The sequence below is a fragment of the Podarcis liolepis genome (genome assembly GCF_965112155.1).
Source record: "Podarcis liolepis genome assembly, chromosome: 7".
Taxonomy (NCBI): Eukaryota; Metazoa; Chordata; class Lepidosauria; order Squamata; family Lacertidae; genus Podarcis; species Podarcis liolepis.
The window spans coordinates 91,486,927-91,504,744 of NC_139561.1; the positions used below are offsets into that span (position 1 = coordinate 91,486,927).

The following is a 17,818-nucleotide window of genomic DNA, read 5'->3' on the forward strand; positions in this document are numbered from 1 at the left end:
TCCAGCGCGATGCGGGGGTGTGCTGGGTACGTACAGGATAAGGCAATGTTTTAGGTATCCTGGTCTCAATCTGCCTAGGGAATGCCCCCAACCCTGAAATTCAGCATAGCTGTCAACTGTCCCTTATTTGGCAGGAAACTCCCTTATCCCAGTGCTGTTTCCCGCTGCTGTCCCTTATGGATGATGTCCCTTAAATTTCCCGGGTTTCATGCTCGCCCGGCTTGGGAGGGAAGCAGCGGCTTGGGGTTCTCCGCCGCGAGAGAGCGCGCGCGCACAAGCTGCCACGTCTCCGTCTCTCCCTTTCCCCCCTCGGGCGTGTTGTGAAAGATGGGTGGCGGCGGGCAGGCAGGCAGCCCCTCTCTTGTGAGACTTCCGCCACGCTGCCAGGGGAAGCCGGAGGCGGCTTGAGGGAGGAGGAAGAGGAGGGGATGGGGAGGGAAGCAGAAGGCTGGCGCTTCAGGGCTGCCACGGTGTCGCAATTGCCTCATGCCGGGCTCGCGGGTGGCGTGGGCGAGAGTCTCCCTCCCTCCCTCTCTCTCGGGCGGGGAAGAGCCGATGGAACTCCTCGCGCCAGGAGAACGGCTGCCCCGACGTGCTGCTTAGCACCCCCTCCAACCAGTGCAGCATCTTAATGTAGTGATTTCCCCCTCTGCATCCCTTTCATAACTCTATTTTTATGAATCATTTGTCCATCCATTTTTTTTTACTACAAGTTTTCTGTCAATGTATGTAACTCTTGACAATAGCTTTTCAAGTAAATTATAAGCTTTCCCCATTCTTTATTAAAGAGGTCCTCTTCCTGGTTTCTAATTCTGCCTGTAAGCTTTGCCATCTCGACGTCGTTCATCAGTTTTGTCTGCCATTCTTCTTTGGTGGGAGTTGTAGACCCTTAGGATCATCTAGTCCAACCCCCTGCAAAACACAGTCAGTGGAAGCCAAAGCAGCCTGGCTCTGTGAGTGGCGGATTTCTGTATAAGCTAAGCCAAAACCCCTTATTTTGGCTGCTGATCCCTAATTTTCGAGGCTGCTGGTCCCTTATTTTCAAATCTGTAAGTTGACAGCTATGCCCTGAAAGTTTGGAGAGACGCTGCCAGTCAGTGTAGACAATACTGAACTAGATGGAGCAGCTGCCTACATTCCTCTATTTGGCTTTTGCTGCACTGCCCACGAGGGGGCATCCTTGCTCTGCAACGGAGTCCCAAACTTAGGAGGACTGGACTTTAAATTTCCACGTTTATCTTACAAATTAACATGCCAGGCTCATTTCATCCTCCCACCCAAAAAACAGCTCTGCGTTCGTTTAAGTGCAAAACAGGACTTATTTGCAGAAAGGTTTGGGCTAGGCCCTGGCCTAGAACCCTGGAGAGACACGGGTTCGAATCCCCAGGCAGCCAGGATGCTTGCTGCGGGTAACCTCTCTCCTGAGCCTGCCCTGCAAGGTGGTTGCTGTGATGATAAATCCAGGGAGCAAAGCAGCAGCCCAGAGGAAAGGTCGCCTGCCCTAAACTATGAATTTAGGAAAACAAAAACAAAACGGTCATGATGATGATTAAAATTAATACCATTAATCCTGAAAATCAGATTAATCATGTTAATGTATTTTCACTGATAATAACTTTTATACGACGGTATTGATAAAACCAATGCCATTACTATTAGTAGTTCATGGTAATGTATTTACAGTTATAATTATTTTATACTTACGATTATCAAAATTAAAACTATCAATATGCATGTTTAGCATAATTACGCTAATATATGTAGTTGCACTAATATATTTAGTTGCTCTTGCACTAATATATTTCGTTATAATTATTTTATACTTACAGTTATCAATGTTAATACTGTCGATATGCGTTATTAGGTTAATTACATCAATGTATTCACAAGTATAATTATTTTATACTAATCATTACATAGATTAATGATTGGATTAATTACAAGCGTCATATTAATATATTCACAATTATTCCATATTACCGGTTTTTAAATCAGTATTATAAATGCGAATAACAACAACAACAATAATAATACTAACAGCAACAGCAACAACAATAATGATAATATCAATTTAGGTACAGTTAGGGGGATTTCCCCCCTCCCCTCTCCCGTCTCCTCTCCCCGTCAATCAATCCTTGAGGCAGCCAATAGGCGCGCGGGCCCCTCCCCTCGCTCCCCGCGCTACTGGACCACGCCCCCCGAGGAGCGCCGCCAATCGGAAGCCTCCCCGGCCGTGCGGGGCGTGGCGGCTGTTGCCGTGGCGACGGCGGGAGAGCGGGCTTGTGCCCGGATGTTGCCTGGTTTCGGCTGGGCCGGCTCCCAAGATGGCGGCGGCGGCGCGGCGAGGGGAGCCCTGAGAGGAACCGGGAGGCGGCGAGGAGGAGGAGGAGGAAGGGACGAAGGGAGGCCGCGGCGCGGACCCGAGAGCCAGCCAGCGAGCGAGAAGGCAGGCGGCGGGGACGGGGCGCGGAATTGGAAGCGGGTGAGGGGGGGGGGAAGAGTTCTCGGGGGTGGCCCACCTTGCGGGGTTGTTGTTGGCGGGCGGGCGGAGGGGCTGGCGGGGTTCATTTATCGATGTTCCCGCTCTTCATATCCCGCCTTGGCCCCCCCTCTTCTCCCCCCTCACCGGGACGGGGTTCAAATCCTCCCCCCCCCCCCCCGTTTTTAACCTCGCCACAGCCCTCCCTGCGAGGTAGGCCAGTGAGGGAGGGAGGGAGGGGGCGCCAAGGTCGCCACTCGGCGGGCTGAAGTCCTAAGACCTGGGAGGGACCAGGGTTCAAATCCCCACCCAAGGAGCTCAAGTTGCCCCCCCCCTATTTTGTCCTCGCAATAACCCTCCGAGGTAGGATGGGAGGAGGGTAAGCTGATCGCCCCCCTCCCAGGTCACCCCCCCCCTTGGTGAGCTTCATGGCTGGGGGGCGGGATTTGAACCCTGGTCTCTCCCCCCACACCCCCAGGTTTTAGCTACGCCATGCACCCTGTGTAGGTAAAGGACAGGTAAGCGGTGCCCCCCCCGAAGGTCAAAAACCCTGCCCCCCCCCGGTGAGCTTCATGGCTCGGTGGGGATTTGAACCCTGGACTCTCCCAGGTCTTAGCTGAGCCATGCACCGGGTAAAGGACAGGTACCAGGTAAAGGACAGATACCAGGTAAAGGACAGGTATGGTAAAGGACAGGTAGGAAATGCAGTCATAATAGCAGCAGCCATTTGCATCGCACCCTCTGCTCCAAGGAGCTCAAGTTGCCCCCCCCCCCATTTTATCCTCCGAGGTAGAATGGGAGGAGGGTAAGCTGTGGCCCCCTAAGGTCACCCCCCCCCCGGAGCTTCATGGCTGGATGGAGATTTGAACCCCGGTCTCTCCCAGGTCTTAGCTGAGCCATGCACCTGGTGTAGGTAAAGGACAGGTAAGAAATGCAGTCAGAATAGTAGCAGCCATTCACATCCCATCCTCTGCTCCAAGGAGCTCAAGTTGCCCCCCCCTATTTTGTCCTCGCAATAACCCTCCGAGGTAGGATGGGAGGAGGGTAAGCTGATCGCCCCCCTCCCAGGTCACCCCCCCTTGGTGAGCTTCATGGCTGGGGGGCGGGATTCGAACCCTGGTCTCTTCCAGGTCTGACGCTCTAACCACTAAACCAGCACTGGTTCTTTCTGGGGTGTGGAAGGGCAGCGGGATTTGAGGGGTACAAAGGGGCTGGGGTGGGATTTGCGGTAGGGGGATTTGTGAGAAGCAGCAGAATGTGTGTGTTGGGTGAAGATTGCTGGGTTGGAAATTGGGGGGGTTGTCCTTGGAGAAAGGGGTGCTATGGGGGATCCTGGGGGGGATGGGGACGAGGGGAGGGTTCTATTGACTCGTTTGTGGCATTCGTTAGCTGCCTTTTCCAGCTGAAGCTGAATGCTAAGCCCATGTTCATAAAATGATAAAATGCAATGAGAAAGAAGGAACTGCAGCGAAGCCATTTCATCATCAGTATGTATTGGGGGTGCGGGCACCACCACCTGGGAGAACCAGGAGGCAAGGCCCCAGGGGCCATCCTAAAAAAATAGAAGAAGACATTGTCTTGATGACAGGCCTGCAGTGAAGGGGCCACACACACACACACCTGCGAGTGTGGAGAGGTGTTGTCTAGGCGCAGAGCTGCAGCTAAGAAGTCCTTGCCCCATGCCAACCCAAACCTCTGGCAATCTCGGCTGAGGACCTTAACACGTGAGCTGCTCCCTATAGGGAAAGGGGTCTCTTTTTATTTATTTAATTTCAATACCACCCTCCATCTGAGGGGTCGCAGGGTGGTTTACAGTATAAAAAACACAAAAATACACAACGTAATGACAGACAAAACAGTGCCCCCCCCCACAACCCAAACACAGAAAAGTGTAGGGATGGCTGCAATAGCTGCTAGTGGGGAGATGAAGTGGGGGCTGCTTGGGGTGGCCTAAGGGTGGACAAGTCACAATGACTGTCTTCTGTCTCTCCCCCCACCTCAGTTATGAAACTCTCTTATTATGGGTTGGCTTGGGGTGAATTTTCTCCAAGGGGCTCTAAGTGGTGTACATAGTTCTCCCCCTCCCCCTTCAACCCCCACAACAGCCCTGTGAGGTAGGTTAGGCTGAGCGGCAGCGACTGGCCTCCAAGATCGCCAGGTGAGCTTCGTGGTTGAATGGGATATTGGAACCCTCGCCTCCCTGGTCCCAGACCGGCACTCTTGACAACTAGACTACACTGTCTTTCTCTAGCTTCTTGCCATTAGACCTTTGTGACAGAGCAGGTTATGCATCCGAAGAAATAATGAGAGCAGGTAAAGGTGGCTGTTTATGAAGTAGTGTGGGCATGAAGGGTCAAGGGGGCAGGTGCAAGGAAGCGTGGTATGCGGCTTATAAGAGTTTGGCACGATCCAGATTCTCCCTCCTTCTTTATTCCATAAACAGCATATGTTTTGTACTCGCGGAAATGATCAGTCTGTATTTATTGAGCCTGAAATAATGTGCCAACAGTTTTCCGCCGCTGAAAATGGTAAAACACCCTTCTGCTACTTGGCAGGATTGGCCTTCTGCCGTTTCAAAGGCTGTCCTGCAGCAGAAACCCTTGTCAACGGAGACAAATAACTACTGTCCAAAAAGCTGCCTGTGGTTATTATGAGCTGTGTATTCAAATTGAGTGAAGGTATCAACTAGCCCAGGGGTCAGCACCTTTTTCAGCAGGGGGCCGGTCCACTGTCCCTCAGACTTTGTGCGGGGCCAGACTATATTTTGAAGAAAAACAACAACGAATTCCTATGCCCCACAAATAACCCAGAGATGCGTTTTAAATTAAAGTTCACATTCTACTCATGTAAAAACACCAGGCAGGCCCCACAAATAACCCAGAGATGCATTTTAAATGAAAGCATACATCCTACTCATGTAGAAACATGCTGATTCTCGGACCGTCCACAGGCCGGATTTAGAAGCTGATTGGGCCGGATCCTGCACCTGGGCCTTAGCTTGCCTACCCATGAACTAGCCAGAGTGGTGTTTGGAGAGCCCATCATAGCCTGAAGGTTGGTCGGCAAAGGAATGCCACTTGAAAAAGCAGCAGTTAGGGCTGTGGCATTGCAACACAGCTTATGGTGAGATGAAACGGAACCTTACCCATAACACTTCTTTGCTCGTTTCATTGGATGGGGTGGAATCCAGGGGGGAATTTCTGCCAGAGTGGCTGTAATCTCTTGGGATGGAGCTTGCATGAACTGACCCCTTTTTCCTATCGTCCATTGAGCAGATGTCTCCAACAGGCGATTTCTAAATCTCCTTCAATTAGCTAGAGTGGAAATGCCTCTAATTGCTGGGAAGTGAAATGCAAGTGAAAATTTAAAAGTGAAGCAAGCCTTGGCCTCTGCCCACCCAGAGACATTTCTGTTTATGCAGGAGGGTGCCGAAAAGTATCGCCTTTCTCTAAAAGCATATTGATTGGTGGACGTGCTTCCGGAGGCTTTTCTCTTGGCAGAGTTGCTTCTTCTGATTGATACATCTCGTCCAAATGGACTGAGCGCTGGCTTGTAATTCACTTAGGAAGGGCAATTAATACATCTGGTGTGACGATCAAAGCTCTGCAGCAACACTCAGAGCGAGTGTGTTGTTGTGTTGTTTTAGTTACAGGCACCAGCAAGCAGGCTTCTCTTTGCCAAATGTGCAGCCCTGGGGATGTTCCACAGTTGCGGGACAGCCGTTGTAAAATTTCCAGGCTGGGAGTGCAGCGAATCCAGGAGGTCCTTATCTAATCTTTTGGCTTGCGACAGAGCTAATTTGGTTTGGGATGGGGGTGTTCCTGTATCATCTGCAAAAGCTTTTTTTGTTTTTCTTTGAAGTGGAGAGATTCCCCTTTTGGTTGTTTAGGATTTACACTTCCTACAGCAGCCCACAAGCCACATTCATTTCTTCAAGTGTTTGTATGTGGTTCACAGGCACCTGGAGAATCCATTACTGTAACATAATGCAATAATAGTAAACTCAGATCTCTGAGTGCTGGTCCTTGTGTGTCCAAAATGGCACCATCCATGCAAAAGAAGGAGGTACCAGAAGGCTTTGGAATACATGAAGGGCAGGGAGAGGAGGCAAAACAGCCAGTAAGATCTGAGCGTATCCAATGCCATGAGATGCTGGCTCACTGCTTAGAGGCGAGGGAATGGAGTATCCTGGAGCAGGGCATAGCTGGCTAGGGCCCTCAATAGGGATACTCCATACAGCAGTACAGTCATAACTCGGGTTGAATGTGCTTCAGGTTGAGTGCTTTCGGCAACCCGGAAGTAACGGAGCGCAGAAGCGGCAAATCGCGGCATGCGCAGACGTGCCGTCACGTCTTACGTTCCATTCAGGATCCGTTCTGGAGCCCCGTTCGCATCCCGAGGTACCACTGTATATTGTTTTAATTCTAGCTCTTATGGTTACAGAAATGTAACATGAGAAACAGACTTGGGGAAATAGGATCCAGCCCAAGGGCCAAATCCTTATCTCTCCCATGGGCCAAGTATCTGAAATGTAACTTGTCAGCAGTGGACAATCAATATTTGTATCCTTGTTTTTCAGAAGAGCTCAGAAGGGGTGTTTTAACCTCGCAACAGCCGTGTGACGTAGATTAGCCAGGAGAGTGTCACCTGCCCAGGACCACCCTCTCTGACTGGCAGCTTAAGAGGAGTCTGATTTGGGGTTTTCCTGATCCAAGCACGGTGCTAGCTACTACACTAACTGCTACCATCTATCACGGGATCTCTTGGACCTGGTGAGCTGAGCAAGTGGTGGAAGAAATCTGCTCCCAATAAACCCTTGCTCAGAATAAAGAGGTGGCCTGTGTGTTCAGGTAGCTCCTTATCAGATGCATGTCTGCAGGCTTGGATCAGATGCTACCTCCAGTTATTTGGGGGAACAACTGCTTGCCTGCACCAGTAAGGCTTCCCAGGGTGTCCCAGTCGTGTAGCTTGACTGAGTGCTGTGTATTGTAGCTCTTTCACAAGGTCACTGGCTTTCTCTACGAAACTCTGATTTCTATCCACCAGTAGAACTGAGGCTGATACTGATTGTCCCATGATATATATGAGATGGATGACTCAAAATTGTGTTTGTCTAGGTCTGTAGTAAAAGCGAGTCTAGTCTTGCCAGGAGTTGATTGTCTTCCAGCTCATTTTAACCTCTTTTACCCCTTGGACATGAAAACCAAAAGAGAGGTTTGTTGCAGGGGGTTGTGCCCCATGATAATAACTGATCATGGAAGAAATACAAAAGCACTCTCAAAATGTTTCACAGAATTGACAAACCCTCTGATGCAAAAAGCAGATTTGTAGCTCTTGGCCCCTTCTGGCAAGCTGACACTGTTGTGTATAATAACTAGCTTGGAACCACTTCAAAGGAGGAGAGGATCTCTCAGCAAGGAAGCAACCAAAGGAGAACCCAGGGAAACCGAAGATGAAACCATTTGTAAACCTGGCAATAGTCCCTCAGGCATGTGGCACAATTGCAAATTCTTCATGAGGGGAGGGAGAATTATTTGGCTTTGAAATGTTTGCCGTTGGAGTTGCCTCTCTACAAATGGTGAGGGCTAGAAACTTGCTGCTTTAAACAAGATGAGAACTAGAATTCTCGGGGTCTAATGAACCCTGGGGCAAAAGAGCCCTGGGGGTGAGCTGTGATTCTTACTGGGTATCTGCAAATTGCCGTTTGCTGGAAACCCCCAGCTGCAAGGTTGGAGGGGGAAGAGATGTGATTGACTCTGGCAGCGCGAAAGAATGCTCTCAATACGAAGCACCAAACAAGGCCTGAAAGCTAGCCAAGAAGCAGCTTTCTCTTGCCAGCGAAAACATTAACTAATCCCAGCAACATTTTAAAGAAAATGCTCAACTTCTGGTAACGGAACAAACCTGCTGGATGAATAAATATATTGTTCTTTGCCTCTTACAACTCTGGCTGGGGATAAAAAGAGTTGTGGAAATAAGACTCCGGAAGCATCGTTGTTGAGTTCAGGAAGCGGACTGCTTGTAGGCAGTGGGAGGAGAGAGGGCTGGCTAGGCACAAGGTGGTCCTGTCTAGTATTACCCCAAAGTTCTGGTCATTCAGACTCCCTGCTGTACTACTGCATTTCCCCAAATCTCCCAATGTCCTCTTTTTAAAAGATGCTGCTTGCATTGGCCACGAAGATTTGAATGAAAATTCTGCTTGAGCATCACTGCTTGTTCTTATGAGTGAGTAACTTCAGAACCAAACCCCTTGCCTATTCTTGATCAGAGTATGGTTCAGTCTAGTCCACCTTTCCAACTCCTAGCAGTGGCCGGCTAGAAACTTAGAAGCATGTGGTATATTCTGTGGTATATTGCCTCTGCATAAGAAGGCTCTCCTTTGTTGTCGCAGGGGCTGGAGCCCCTCCCCTAGGAAATAAGGTGCCAATGTTGGGGGTCTTTTAGTTTGTGGGGAGGAAAAGTGATAAAGGGGGACATGATAAAATAATGCATGGTCTGCGGGAAAAGGAAGTTTTAATCTGTCTCATAGTACCAGGGCCATCTGATGCAGAAGCTGAACGTTAAAAACATGGAATCTTCTGCCACAAGGTGTAATGACAGCCGGAAAGTTGGATGGCTTTAAAAGGGGTTTAGACCAGTTTCTGGAGGATAAGGCTATCGGCGGGTGTGAGCCGCAGTGGCTGTGTTCTGCCTCCACCACCAGGAGTAGAATTATCCTGAATTCCATGTGATGGGAATCCCAAGTGGGAATTGCTGAGGTTGCTCTCAGGCCCTACTTATCACAGGGATCAGGCTGGCCATTGTGGGTAACATGATGCTCGACTAGGTGTAGATGAGACCTCTGCTCCATGAATTTATCTAATTTTTTAAAAGCCGTCTAAATCAGAAGCACTTGCTTCCCTCTTAATGAATTCTCTGTGTGAAATTGTACTTAATATTTTCAACTGTTATATGTATAGCTTATTGTTGTAGGGAGCCCAAGAAGAAAGGTCCCTGCCCTGAGATGCTTATGATCTAAAATTTGACCCCCGGGCATCACCTACCCGGCACCTGCGATTATTAAGGGGGATATTGTTTGGTTTGTTACTATGTATTTTTGTGGTTTTGTACTGTAAACCGCCCTATGATCCTTCAGGTGTCCTCTAAATGTCAGATAGTTGTTTATTTCTTTGACATCGGATGGGAGGGCATTCCACAGGGCAGACACCACTACCGAGAAGGCGCTCTGCCTGGTTCCCTGTAACTTCGCTTCTCGCAGTGAGGGAACCACCAGAAGGCCCTCGGAGCTGGACCTCAGTGTCCGGGCTAAACTATGGGGGTGGAGACGCTCCTTCAGGTATACTGGGCCTTTGAGGCCGTTTAGGGCTTTAAAGGTCAGCGCCAACACTTTTAATTGTGCTCGGAAATGTACTGGGAGCCAATGTAGGTGTAACCAAGTGCAGCCTGTATGTAAAAAAAGGTCTGCTTTTTTAAAAGTCTTCCTGTTGAAACCTTGCTACTTGATTTTTGTCTTCTTTCAAATGAAAAATTTCATGGTTTTGAGTGGAAAGGAAGAGGGGGGAGGAAGAAGAGATATTTTTACATCTGAGTCGGAAGCCTCGTTATTTTGCAGAGCCTTATGCTCTAATTTTGAGTGCCTGAAGAACATATGGAAGACTGTCTCTTTGAACATCTATGCTCGAGGGGGGGGGGAGTCTCCCATCTGTTCAGTGTACAGTTTGATGCGTTCATAGAATGGACAGGGTGGAAGCCTCTCGCCTCTCGAAATTCACAATTTCATGGATGCATATTGATAATGTGGTGGTGTGGCCAGGCATCTCAAAATCTGATACCTGGAAGCTTTAATTATTATTTTTTAAGGCTTGTGCTGCAAGGTGCCTAAGTTTAATTCTATCACCTTAAAAAGCCACTTCTGGTGTCTAGGAATAATTTTAGCTCACACACATATATATATTTAGAGTGATGTTGAACTTGAATGGCATTACTTTGGTGACTTACAGATGCAAATAGCCTGACATGTGGAAATGTGATAATTGGGCAGGGGAAGTAGACACAAGACAGATGGGGAGCCTGTTGTCTTAACACTGCAGGAGAAAAACGTAGCCTGGCTGCAATTTTAAGGCAGCGAACTCCAAATTGATTAAAAATGGAAGTACTCTGAGAATCCATTAGACTGTCTGTTGGTATGCCTGTACTTCCAACAATTTAAAGCCGCGTTTTCTGCCAGAACGGCACTTGGAGTGACATGCAACAGGGCAATGAAATAAAGCAGTAATAAAAAATTCACAAAACACCAACATAATCCTAAAAGCCAAAGACAGATATATGAAGCAGCAGCAGTTAAGAACAGGGCACAGTCATCCAGAAGGAATTCTTGAAAAAGAAGAAATGTTTTTGCCAGCTGTTGAACGGACAACAAGGAAAGATTTCCTGGGGAAGCAGGCTCTGCAGATGGAGTGGCACCACGACTGTATATGTTGAGCCCCTGCCTCTTCCAGCCTCCCCAAATGTCTCTCTTGTCAATCTGAGAGAACGGGGCGGGATGTATGGGAGCAGGTGCTTCCTAAGGTACTCAGGACCCCGGCCATTTAGGACTTCAAAGCTCAAAACCTGCATATTAGATTACATCCAGGAGCAAATAAGCAGCCAGTGAAGCTTCCCTCTGAAAATCAGATAGTGTCCATACATGGCTTGTAAAACCTCAAGACAGGTCTGAGGCAGTTTGAGGCTGGACGTGCTTGTGCAAGCTCTGATCGCCAGACCAAGCCCCACCTCCACATAACTAACGGATCTGTGTCACAGGTGGGAGCCAAGTTATCCTTTGACACTCTTGAGTAATTTATCTTTCAGGGGCTGGGAGAACGGGCAAGTTCAGGGTGGCGGTGGGGCTCTGCCCCCCTGCTCAGTGAACTTGTCCGCTGCCTCCAGTTTTGCCTGTTAGCGCGTCTCTGATCTTCTCTAGCCTGGTTTGTTGGGGGTCCTCTCCCAGGGAATTTCGAAGGTCTGTTCTGAGCATCCATTATGGCACTGAGTCAGTGCTGGGCTCTAGTAGCATGGCAGCCAGGTTTGAGCTCTGTGATCTGCTGGGATGCATTTTGAGAATTCTCTTCTAATGGTAAGAAAAATATTATTAAGTTAACTAAATTACATACCCCTACCCTCGTCTTCTAGATGCTGTAGGTCTTGAAGCCAATTGGGGATCAGGCGGTTTTGTGAATGGATCCCCCAAATCCAGGGTCTCATTGCTGACTCTCTCTCTCCTCCACCCGCCCTGCAATGGTGTGGGCAGCACTGGAATGCTAATGGCTTGCCCATTTCTACTGTGAATGACTTTTTTGTTGCTGTTGTGCAAGAAATTTCCTGGCTACCCAACCTTGCCTCTTGCCCTCGAGTTCAACTGCACCTGCGTCTCTTAATAAAAGCAGATTTTCTCTGGCACGGAGGAATGTGCACAGTGGAGTCAGGCGGTCTGCTTTTGAAAAACAACCGCTACGCATCGTCCTTGTGCAGCCGATATCTCCCGGCAGTTCTCCCAGCTTGCGCAAGGCTTTGCTCAGGATTTGGGCCTTGCTTTTCTCCAAGGTTTCCATAATTGTTAAGATGGAAGCTTTAACTGTGCTCTTCTTCCTCCATCCCTACCCCCCCCCTTTCTCTCCAGGCTTAATGGGAACACATTCATTCAGGAAAGAAAAGAGAGGCAATTTCTGAGTGCTTTGCTGATTTGGCTAATCCCAGATAGCTAATTCTCTTGTATGGGCCCAGTGAGGCAGGTTGCTGCGTAAGTCCCAAACTCAGCTCAGCAGCAGCATTTGTGCACCCGCATTGGGGGAAAAAAATATTGGTGCTGCTTTGCTTTCCTCCAAGGAAGAAAACCTCTGTTTTTTGCTAGCACCTGCTCCCTTTATGTGACTTTAATGGGAGATTTCAGAACTAGGGCTGCTGCAGAGAGGATATTAGGGGGGCAGGAACCCCCAGCTCTCAGGGCCTTAGACTTCCATAATCCCACCCTTCTCATACTCCTCACCTTGTTAAAATAAGAAAAATTCCTTCCAGTAGCACCTTAAAGACCAACTAAGTTAGTTCTTGGTATGAGCTTTCGTGTGCATGCACACTTCTTCAGATACACACGAAAGCTCATACCAAGAACTAACTTAGTTGGTCTTTAAGGTGCTACTGGAAGGAATTTTTCTTATTTTGACTATGGCAGACCAACATGGCTACCTATCTACAACTCCTCACCTTGTTGTTCTTTAACCCTTTGAGTTAGCTCCTTGAAATAGCTGTGGTGTTCTGGTAATTGGTGAAGCACAGTGCAGCCTCCGTTCCCTTAAGAAGATTCCAAAAAGACAGACAGCTGTGTTGATCTATTATTTTGCTGACACCCACAGAGCAGAAGGAGCGCTGAGCAGAAGGCCCAGTTTATTAGACTCAGCACAGCTGCATTCCTGAGCGTGATTCCCTGGGAGGGAGCGCCACTGATCTCAGAGGTGTTGACTCCTGGCTGAATCGGGTCAACTTGTAAAACACCTTGAGCTTTAACAAAAGATACTCAGCCAGCTGAATTTCAGTCTCTAGCTTTTAACTGGAATTGCAGACCATCTTCCGAATAATTATTACTGTTTGAAATGCTGGTGTGAAGTTAGGAGCTGCATCAGATAAAAGGAATGGATCCGACCTCTTTGAGATTGTTGCCTTCATTCTCAGGCTGCTTCTGTGCTAATTTGTCTATCTGTCGTGCAATTAAACTGGAAAGTTTCATTATCCCTTTATTTGCTTCCCAGTAACTGTAGTGCTTCTGCAGGTGAGCTCATTGCTCCTGCTCTAGATAAAAGCCCAGAAGGAGCTGCACTTCTCTGCATTTCCCGTCCTCCACTTCACCAGTGGTTGAAGCACCATCTCTTGTGCAAGCTGCCCTTGGAAATAAAATGCTGCAGGGGGGGACTCCTTCCCTTCGAGCCAGTTGCATCTGAGAGATGCACACTTAAGCCCAGGAACTGCAGAGGAAAAGGAAGCTCAAACCTCCCTCTCATGTGATTAAAGGTGCAGTGGTACCTTGGGTTACATTCGCTTCAGGTTACATACGCTTCAGGTTACAGACTCCGCTAACCCAGAAATAGTGCTTTAGGTTAAGAACTTTGCTTCAGGATGAGAACGGAAATCGGGCTCCAGCGGCACGGCAGCAGCAGGAGGCCCCATTACCTAAAGTGGTGCTTCAGGTTAAGAATAGTTTCAGGTTAAGAACAGACCTCCGGAACGAATTAAGTACTTAACCCGAGGTACCACTGTAAAGGTAAAGGGACCCCTGACAGTTAAGTCCAGTCGTGAACAACTCTGGGATTGCGGTGCTCATCCCGCTTTACAGGCTGAGGGAGCTGGCGTTTGTCTGCTTCCGCAGACAGTTTTTCCGGGTCATGTGGCCAGCATGACTAAGCCGCTTCTGGTGAAACCAGAGCAGCGCACAGAAATGCCATTTACCTTCCCGCCAGAGCGGTACCTGTTTATCTACTTGCACTGTGTGCTTTTGAACTGCTAGGTTGACAGGAGCAGGGACCGAGCAACGGGAGCTCACCCTGTCACGGGGATTCAAACAGCTGACCATTAGATTGGCAAACCCAAGCGGCGCAGTGGTTTAACCCACAGCGCCACCTGCGTCCCTCTCCTGTGATTAGTCTGCTGCATAGATCTTCATGTTCCTAGTTTATTTTACCATGCCAGTTGCCTCCCCTCCCCCCTTTCACATTCCTGCCACAGAGGTCTGTGTGCCCATGGTGAACTTGCCAGCATTGCTACATCCTTGACCTTTTCTCCTTGGCTTTGCCCCAGAGAACCAAAGACAAGTGTTTGGGAAACTTTATTCTCCTCTGTGGTGCTATCTGCATACAGTCACGGGATGGAATGCAACAATTGTCTCATCTTTGCTGATGGGAGTCCAACAGGGAGAGGTGTCAGTTACAGATAGGTAGCGGTGTTGGTCTGCCATGGTCAAAATAAAAAATTTCCTTCCAGTAGCACCTTAAAGACCAACTAAGTTAGTTCTTGGTATGAGCTTTCGTGTGCATGCACACTTCTTCAGATACCACACGAAAGCTCATACCAAGAACTAACTTAGTTGGTCTTTAAGGTGCTACTGGAAGGAATTTTTTTATTTAGGGAGAGGTGTGTAATCTGTCCGCCTGTTAAATGGAATTTTTGAGTCCGGTGGAGAAAGAGAAGAGGAGAGGCCCAGTCGCCGAAGCAAGGTACCTCTTCCAGGTGTGTGGCTTCATGGTTAGGCCCAGGGCAAGTGGCTCATACAGAAGTGAGCTGCATATGCAAGCGAACCAGAGGGCCGGTGTGGTGCAGTGGTTAGAGTGTTGGACTAGGATCTGGGAGACCATGGCTCAAATCCGCCCCCCATTAGGCCATGACCCTCATTGGGTGTGCCCTTAGGCCAGTCACTGCTTCTCAGCCTAACCCACCTCACAGGGTGGGGATTAAATGAGATGAGGCAGAGTTGTGCACCCCACCTTGAGCTCATCAGAGGAGAAGGTTGGGACATATACACAATATCAACTTGTGAATTGTGTGTGGTCCTAATAGTGCTGCTTGTTTGCCCCTCCTGCTCTTAATCCAGATAACTAGGAAGTCTCTGGAAATTCCCGAAACTTCCTCGCTCTCAGCTTCATGCTAATCCACTGCTGGAGTGCACAGAATTCCTAGGAATTTTCCTGTGCTTGAGATGGTTCAGTTGTTGCCTCCTTTCTGTGTCTCCCTTCCTTTGTTTACATTGTGCTTTGAAAAGGAATGAGGGTTTTGAATGTTGGGGACATGTTTGACTGAGCAAACTCTGGCAGACTCTTTCTGACATAGCCAGCCTTGCAGGAGGGAACTCGGAGTATTTAGAGTGAAAATGACAAGGCAATTGTCAGGAATTACTTTAATGGGTAGGAATTAGTTTTAAATTATTCTCATTATAAATAGCTGGTATCGTAGTTCCTGGCTCTGAAGCAAGCAAGATGGAATGATGTGTCACAGCAAAGAAAGGTTGTGATTAATAAAACGAATCTTAGTTAAACTAGCACAACACACACACACGCGCGCGCGCGCACACACACACACACACACACACACAGAGAGAGAAAAGCTTGGTAAATCAATTAGATTCATCCATTTCCCTACAGATCTGCCTCTAAGTCATTCTACAGGAGTTGGCTGAGACTTGCAGAGCTTTGTGGGATGGGGGAGAGAGAAGATGCTCAAGTATTAGGCTGCATCTTTTAATTATATATTGACACCTGCTTTACAGAGGGAAATGGGGAGAGCTGAGACTTCCTAGATTTTCTGTAGTGGGGAGGTGCCATTCTCTAGTGGAGAGGTTGTCCCAGCGCCATCGTGGTTGAGATGAGCAACAGGCGAGGAAAGGGAGGAGTTGTTTAGCAGCGGAACCTTCCCCTTAGACTCACTTAGATATTTTTTAAGTAATGGGTATGCTTCCCGCTAATGAAGATTAGTAGCAATTGCTGTGAGTTCCACCAAACTGTCCTTCCCTCCCATCCCACGTGTGTGTTTTTAGCAGGGAAAATATGCTGTAATTTTGGTAACGATGTAAAGAGCTAATTAAGGGTCTTGCTCAATCAACTAGCAGCTTAATTACCACCAAATAGTAATCGCTTGCGGAAGCGCTGCTGCCGCCGCAAGCCCTGTGACATTTATGGTTCTGCACCTGAGGGCGTTGCGCAAAATGGGGAAAGGATATCCCCCCCCCCCTTTTAAAAGGCCCATCGCAACTGGGATTTCTGGAGGTGGTGGGAGGAATCTGCTGAGGATTGTGATTCCTTAAACATCCACGTCTTCCCTTTCCTCTGGGGAGTGCACAGGGTGGCCTATATGGGCCTCCTACAGGGAGGTCTGCTATTCAGACCCCACTCAGACTGTCTTTGCCTCCACAAGGCGCCTTCTGACCACCTCTTTGGCCATTCAAAGCAAAACAGTAAACCCCTGTAAGGGGGGGGGAGGAGTGAGTTTTCCTTGCATATTTTCCTTGTCTTCAAATATTCCTCCCTGGGCCATTGCTCACTGGCAGAAGATCCTGGCTTCCACCCTCAACATTTTCCAGGAGGGCTGGGTCAGGCTCCTGTCTGAAACCCTGGACTGCTGATGCCAGGCGGTGTGTAGACAATGCAGATTTAACTGGACCAGCGGCCTGACTGTGTACAATGCAACTTCCTGTCTGGCTTGTCTAACCTGACAGCACCACTGCTGTTTGTGTGTGGAGGGCTGGCACAGCATTTCCGTGGCTCAGCCTTGCCTCCCAGTTCCTGTGCCCCCCCCCGGGGAAGGCTTTGAGGCTGGTGTCTCCACCAGAGGCATTCCTGCCACAGGGCAAGGTGAGATGGTCACCTCCAGTGGTAAATTTTGGGTGGCCGAGTAAGGGAGAGGGACTTGACGAAGGGCACAGTGTTGGGTTTTCACTTCCATGCTGCCTCAAAACAGCTGGATCGCATTCTGTGTTTTAAATGATGCGCTCTGTTCCACTCAAGCCCCCTAAAGAACCGCCTTCTGGCGGTTCGCTTGCTGCTTGAAGCCACGTTATAGGGAACCAGGCAGAGGGCCTTCTCGGTACAGTGGTACCCCGGGTTAAGTACTTAATTCGTTCCAGAAGTCTGTTCTTAACCTGAAACTGTTCTTAACCTGAAGCACCACTTTAGCTAATGGGGTCTCCCACTGCCGCCGTGCCGCCGGAGCACGATTTCTGTTCTCATCCTGAAGCAAAGTTCTTAACTTGAGGTACTATTTCTGGGTTAGCAGAGTCTGTAACCTGAAGCGCATGTAACCTGAAGCGTATGTAACCCGAGGTACCACTGTAGTGGCGCCTGCCCTGTGGAACTCCCTCCCACCAGATGTCAGAGAAAAACAACTACCAGATTTTTAGAAGACATCTGAAGGCAGCCCTGTTTAGGGAAGCTTTTAATGTTTAACAGACTATTGTACAGTGGTACCTCGGGTTAAGTACTTAACTCGTTCTGGAGGTCTGTTCTTAACCTGAAACTGTTCTTAATCTGAAGCACCATTTTAGCTAATTGGGCTTCCTGCTGCTGCCGCGCCGCTGGAGCACGATTTCTGTTCTCATCCTGAAGCAAAGTTCTTAACCAGAGGTAATATTTCTGGGTTAGCAGAGTCTGTAACCTGAAGCGTATGTAACCCGAGGTACCACTGTATTTTAATATTTTGTGGGAAGCCTCCCAGAGTGGCTGGGGAATAAATTTATTATTAATTAATTGATTATTATAAAATGCCGTAGACTGGTCCTGAAGGCCATGTGACTGCTGAAGAGCTGGTCCCCAGAGTGCAGCGGCCGGC

The 17,818-nt window shown here is 48.7% G+C and overlaps 1 protein-coding gene and 1 long non-coding RNA gene across 5 annotated transcripts in view; both read left to right on the top strand.

Annotated features, from left to right (window-relative positions):
• The window catches only part of LOC310712949, a 2,318,697-nt gene that overhangs the window by 356,577 nt on the left and 1,944,302 nt on the right, over positions 1 to 17,818 (top strand). The window lies entirely within an intron of this gene.
• The window catches only part of PAK4 (p21 (RAC1) activated kinase 4), an 80,180-nt gene continuing 64,667 nt past the window's right edge, over positions 2,306 to 17,818 (top strand). For 2 of the 4 annotated variants that reach the window (XM_083516175.1, XM_083516176.1), the window contains exon 1: positions 2,306 to 2,446. Coding sequence is in view for 1 of the 4 variants with exons in the window: in XM_083516171.1 (XP_083372297.1) it covers positions 8,701 to 8,704 (4 nt within the window). In the remaining 3 variants the exon portion in view is untranslated. Of the gene's footprint in view, positions 2,447 to 3,266; positions 3,404 to 7,058; positions 7,252 to 8,635; positions 8,705 to 17,818 lie in introns of those variants that run through there. The other 2 variants (XM_083516171.1, XM_083516173.1) reach the window with 2 other exon arrangements.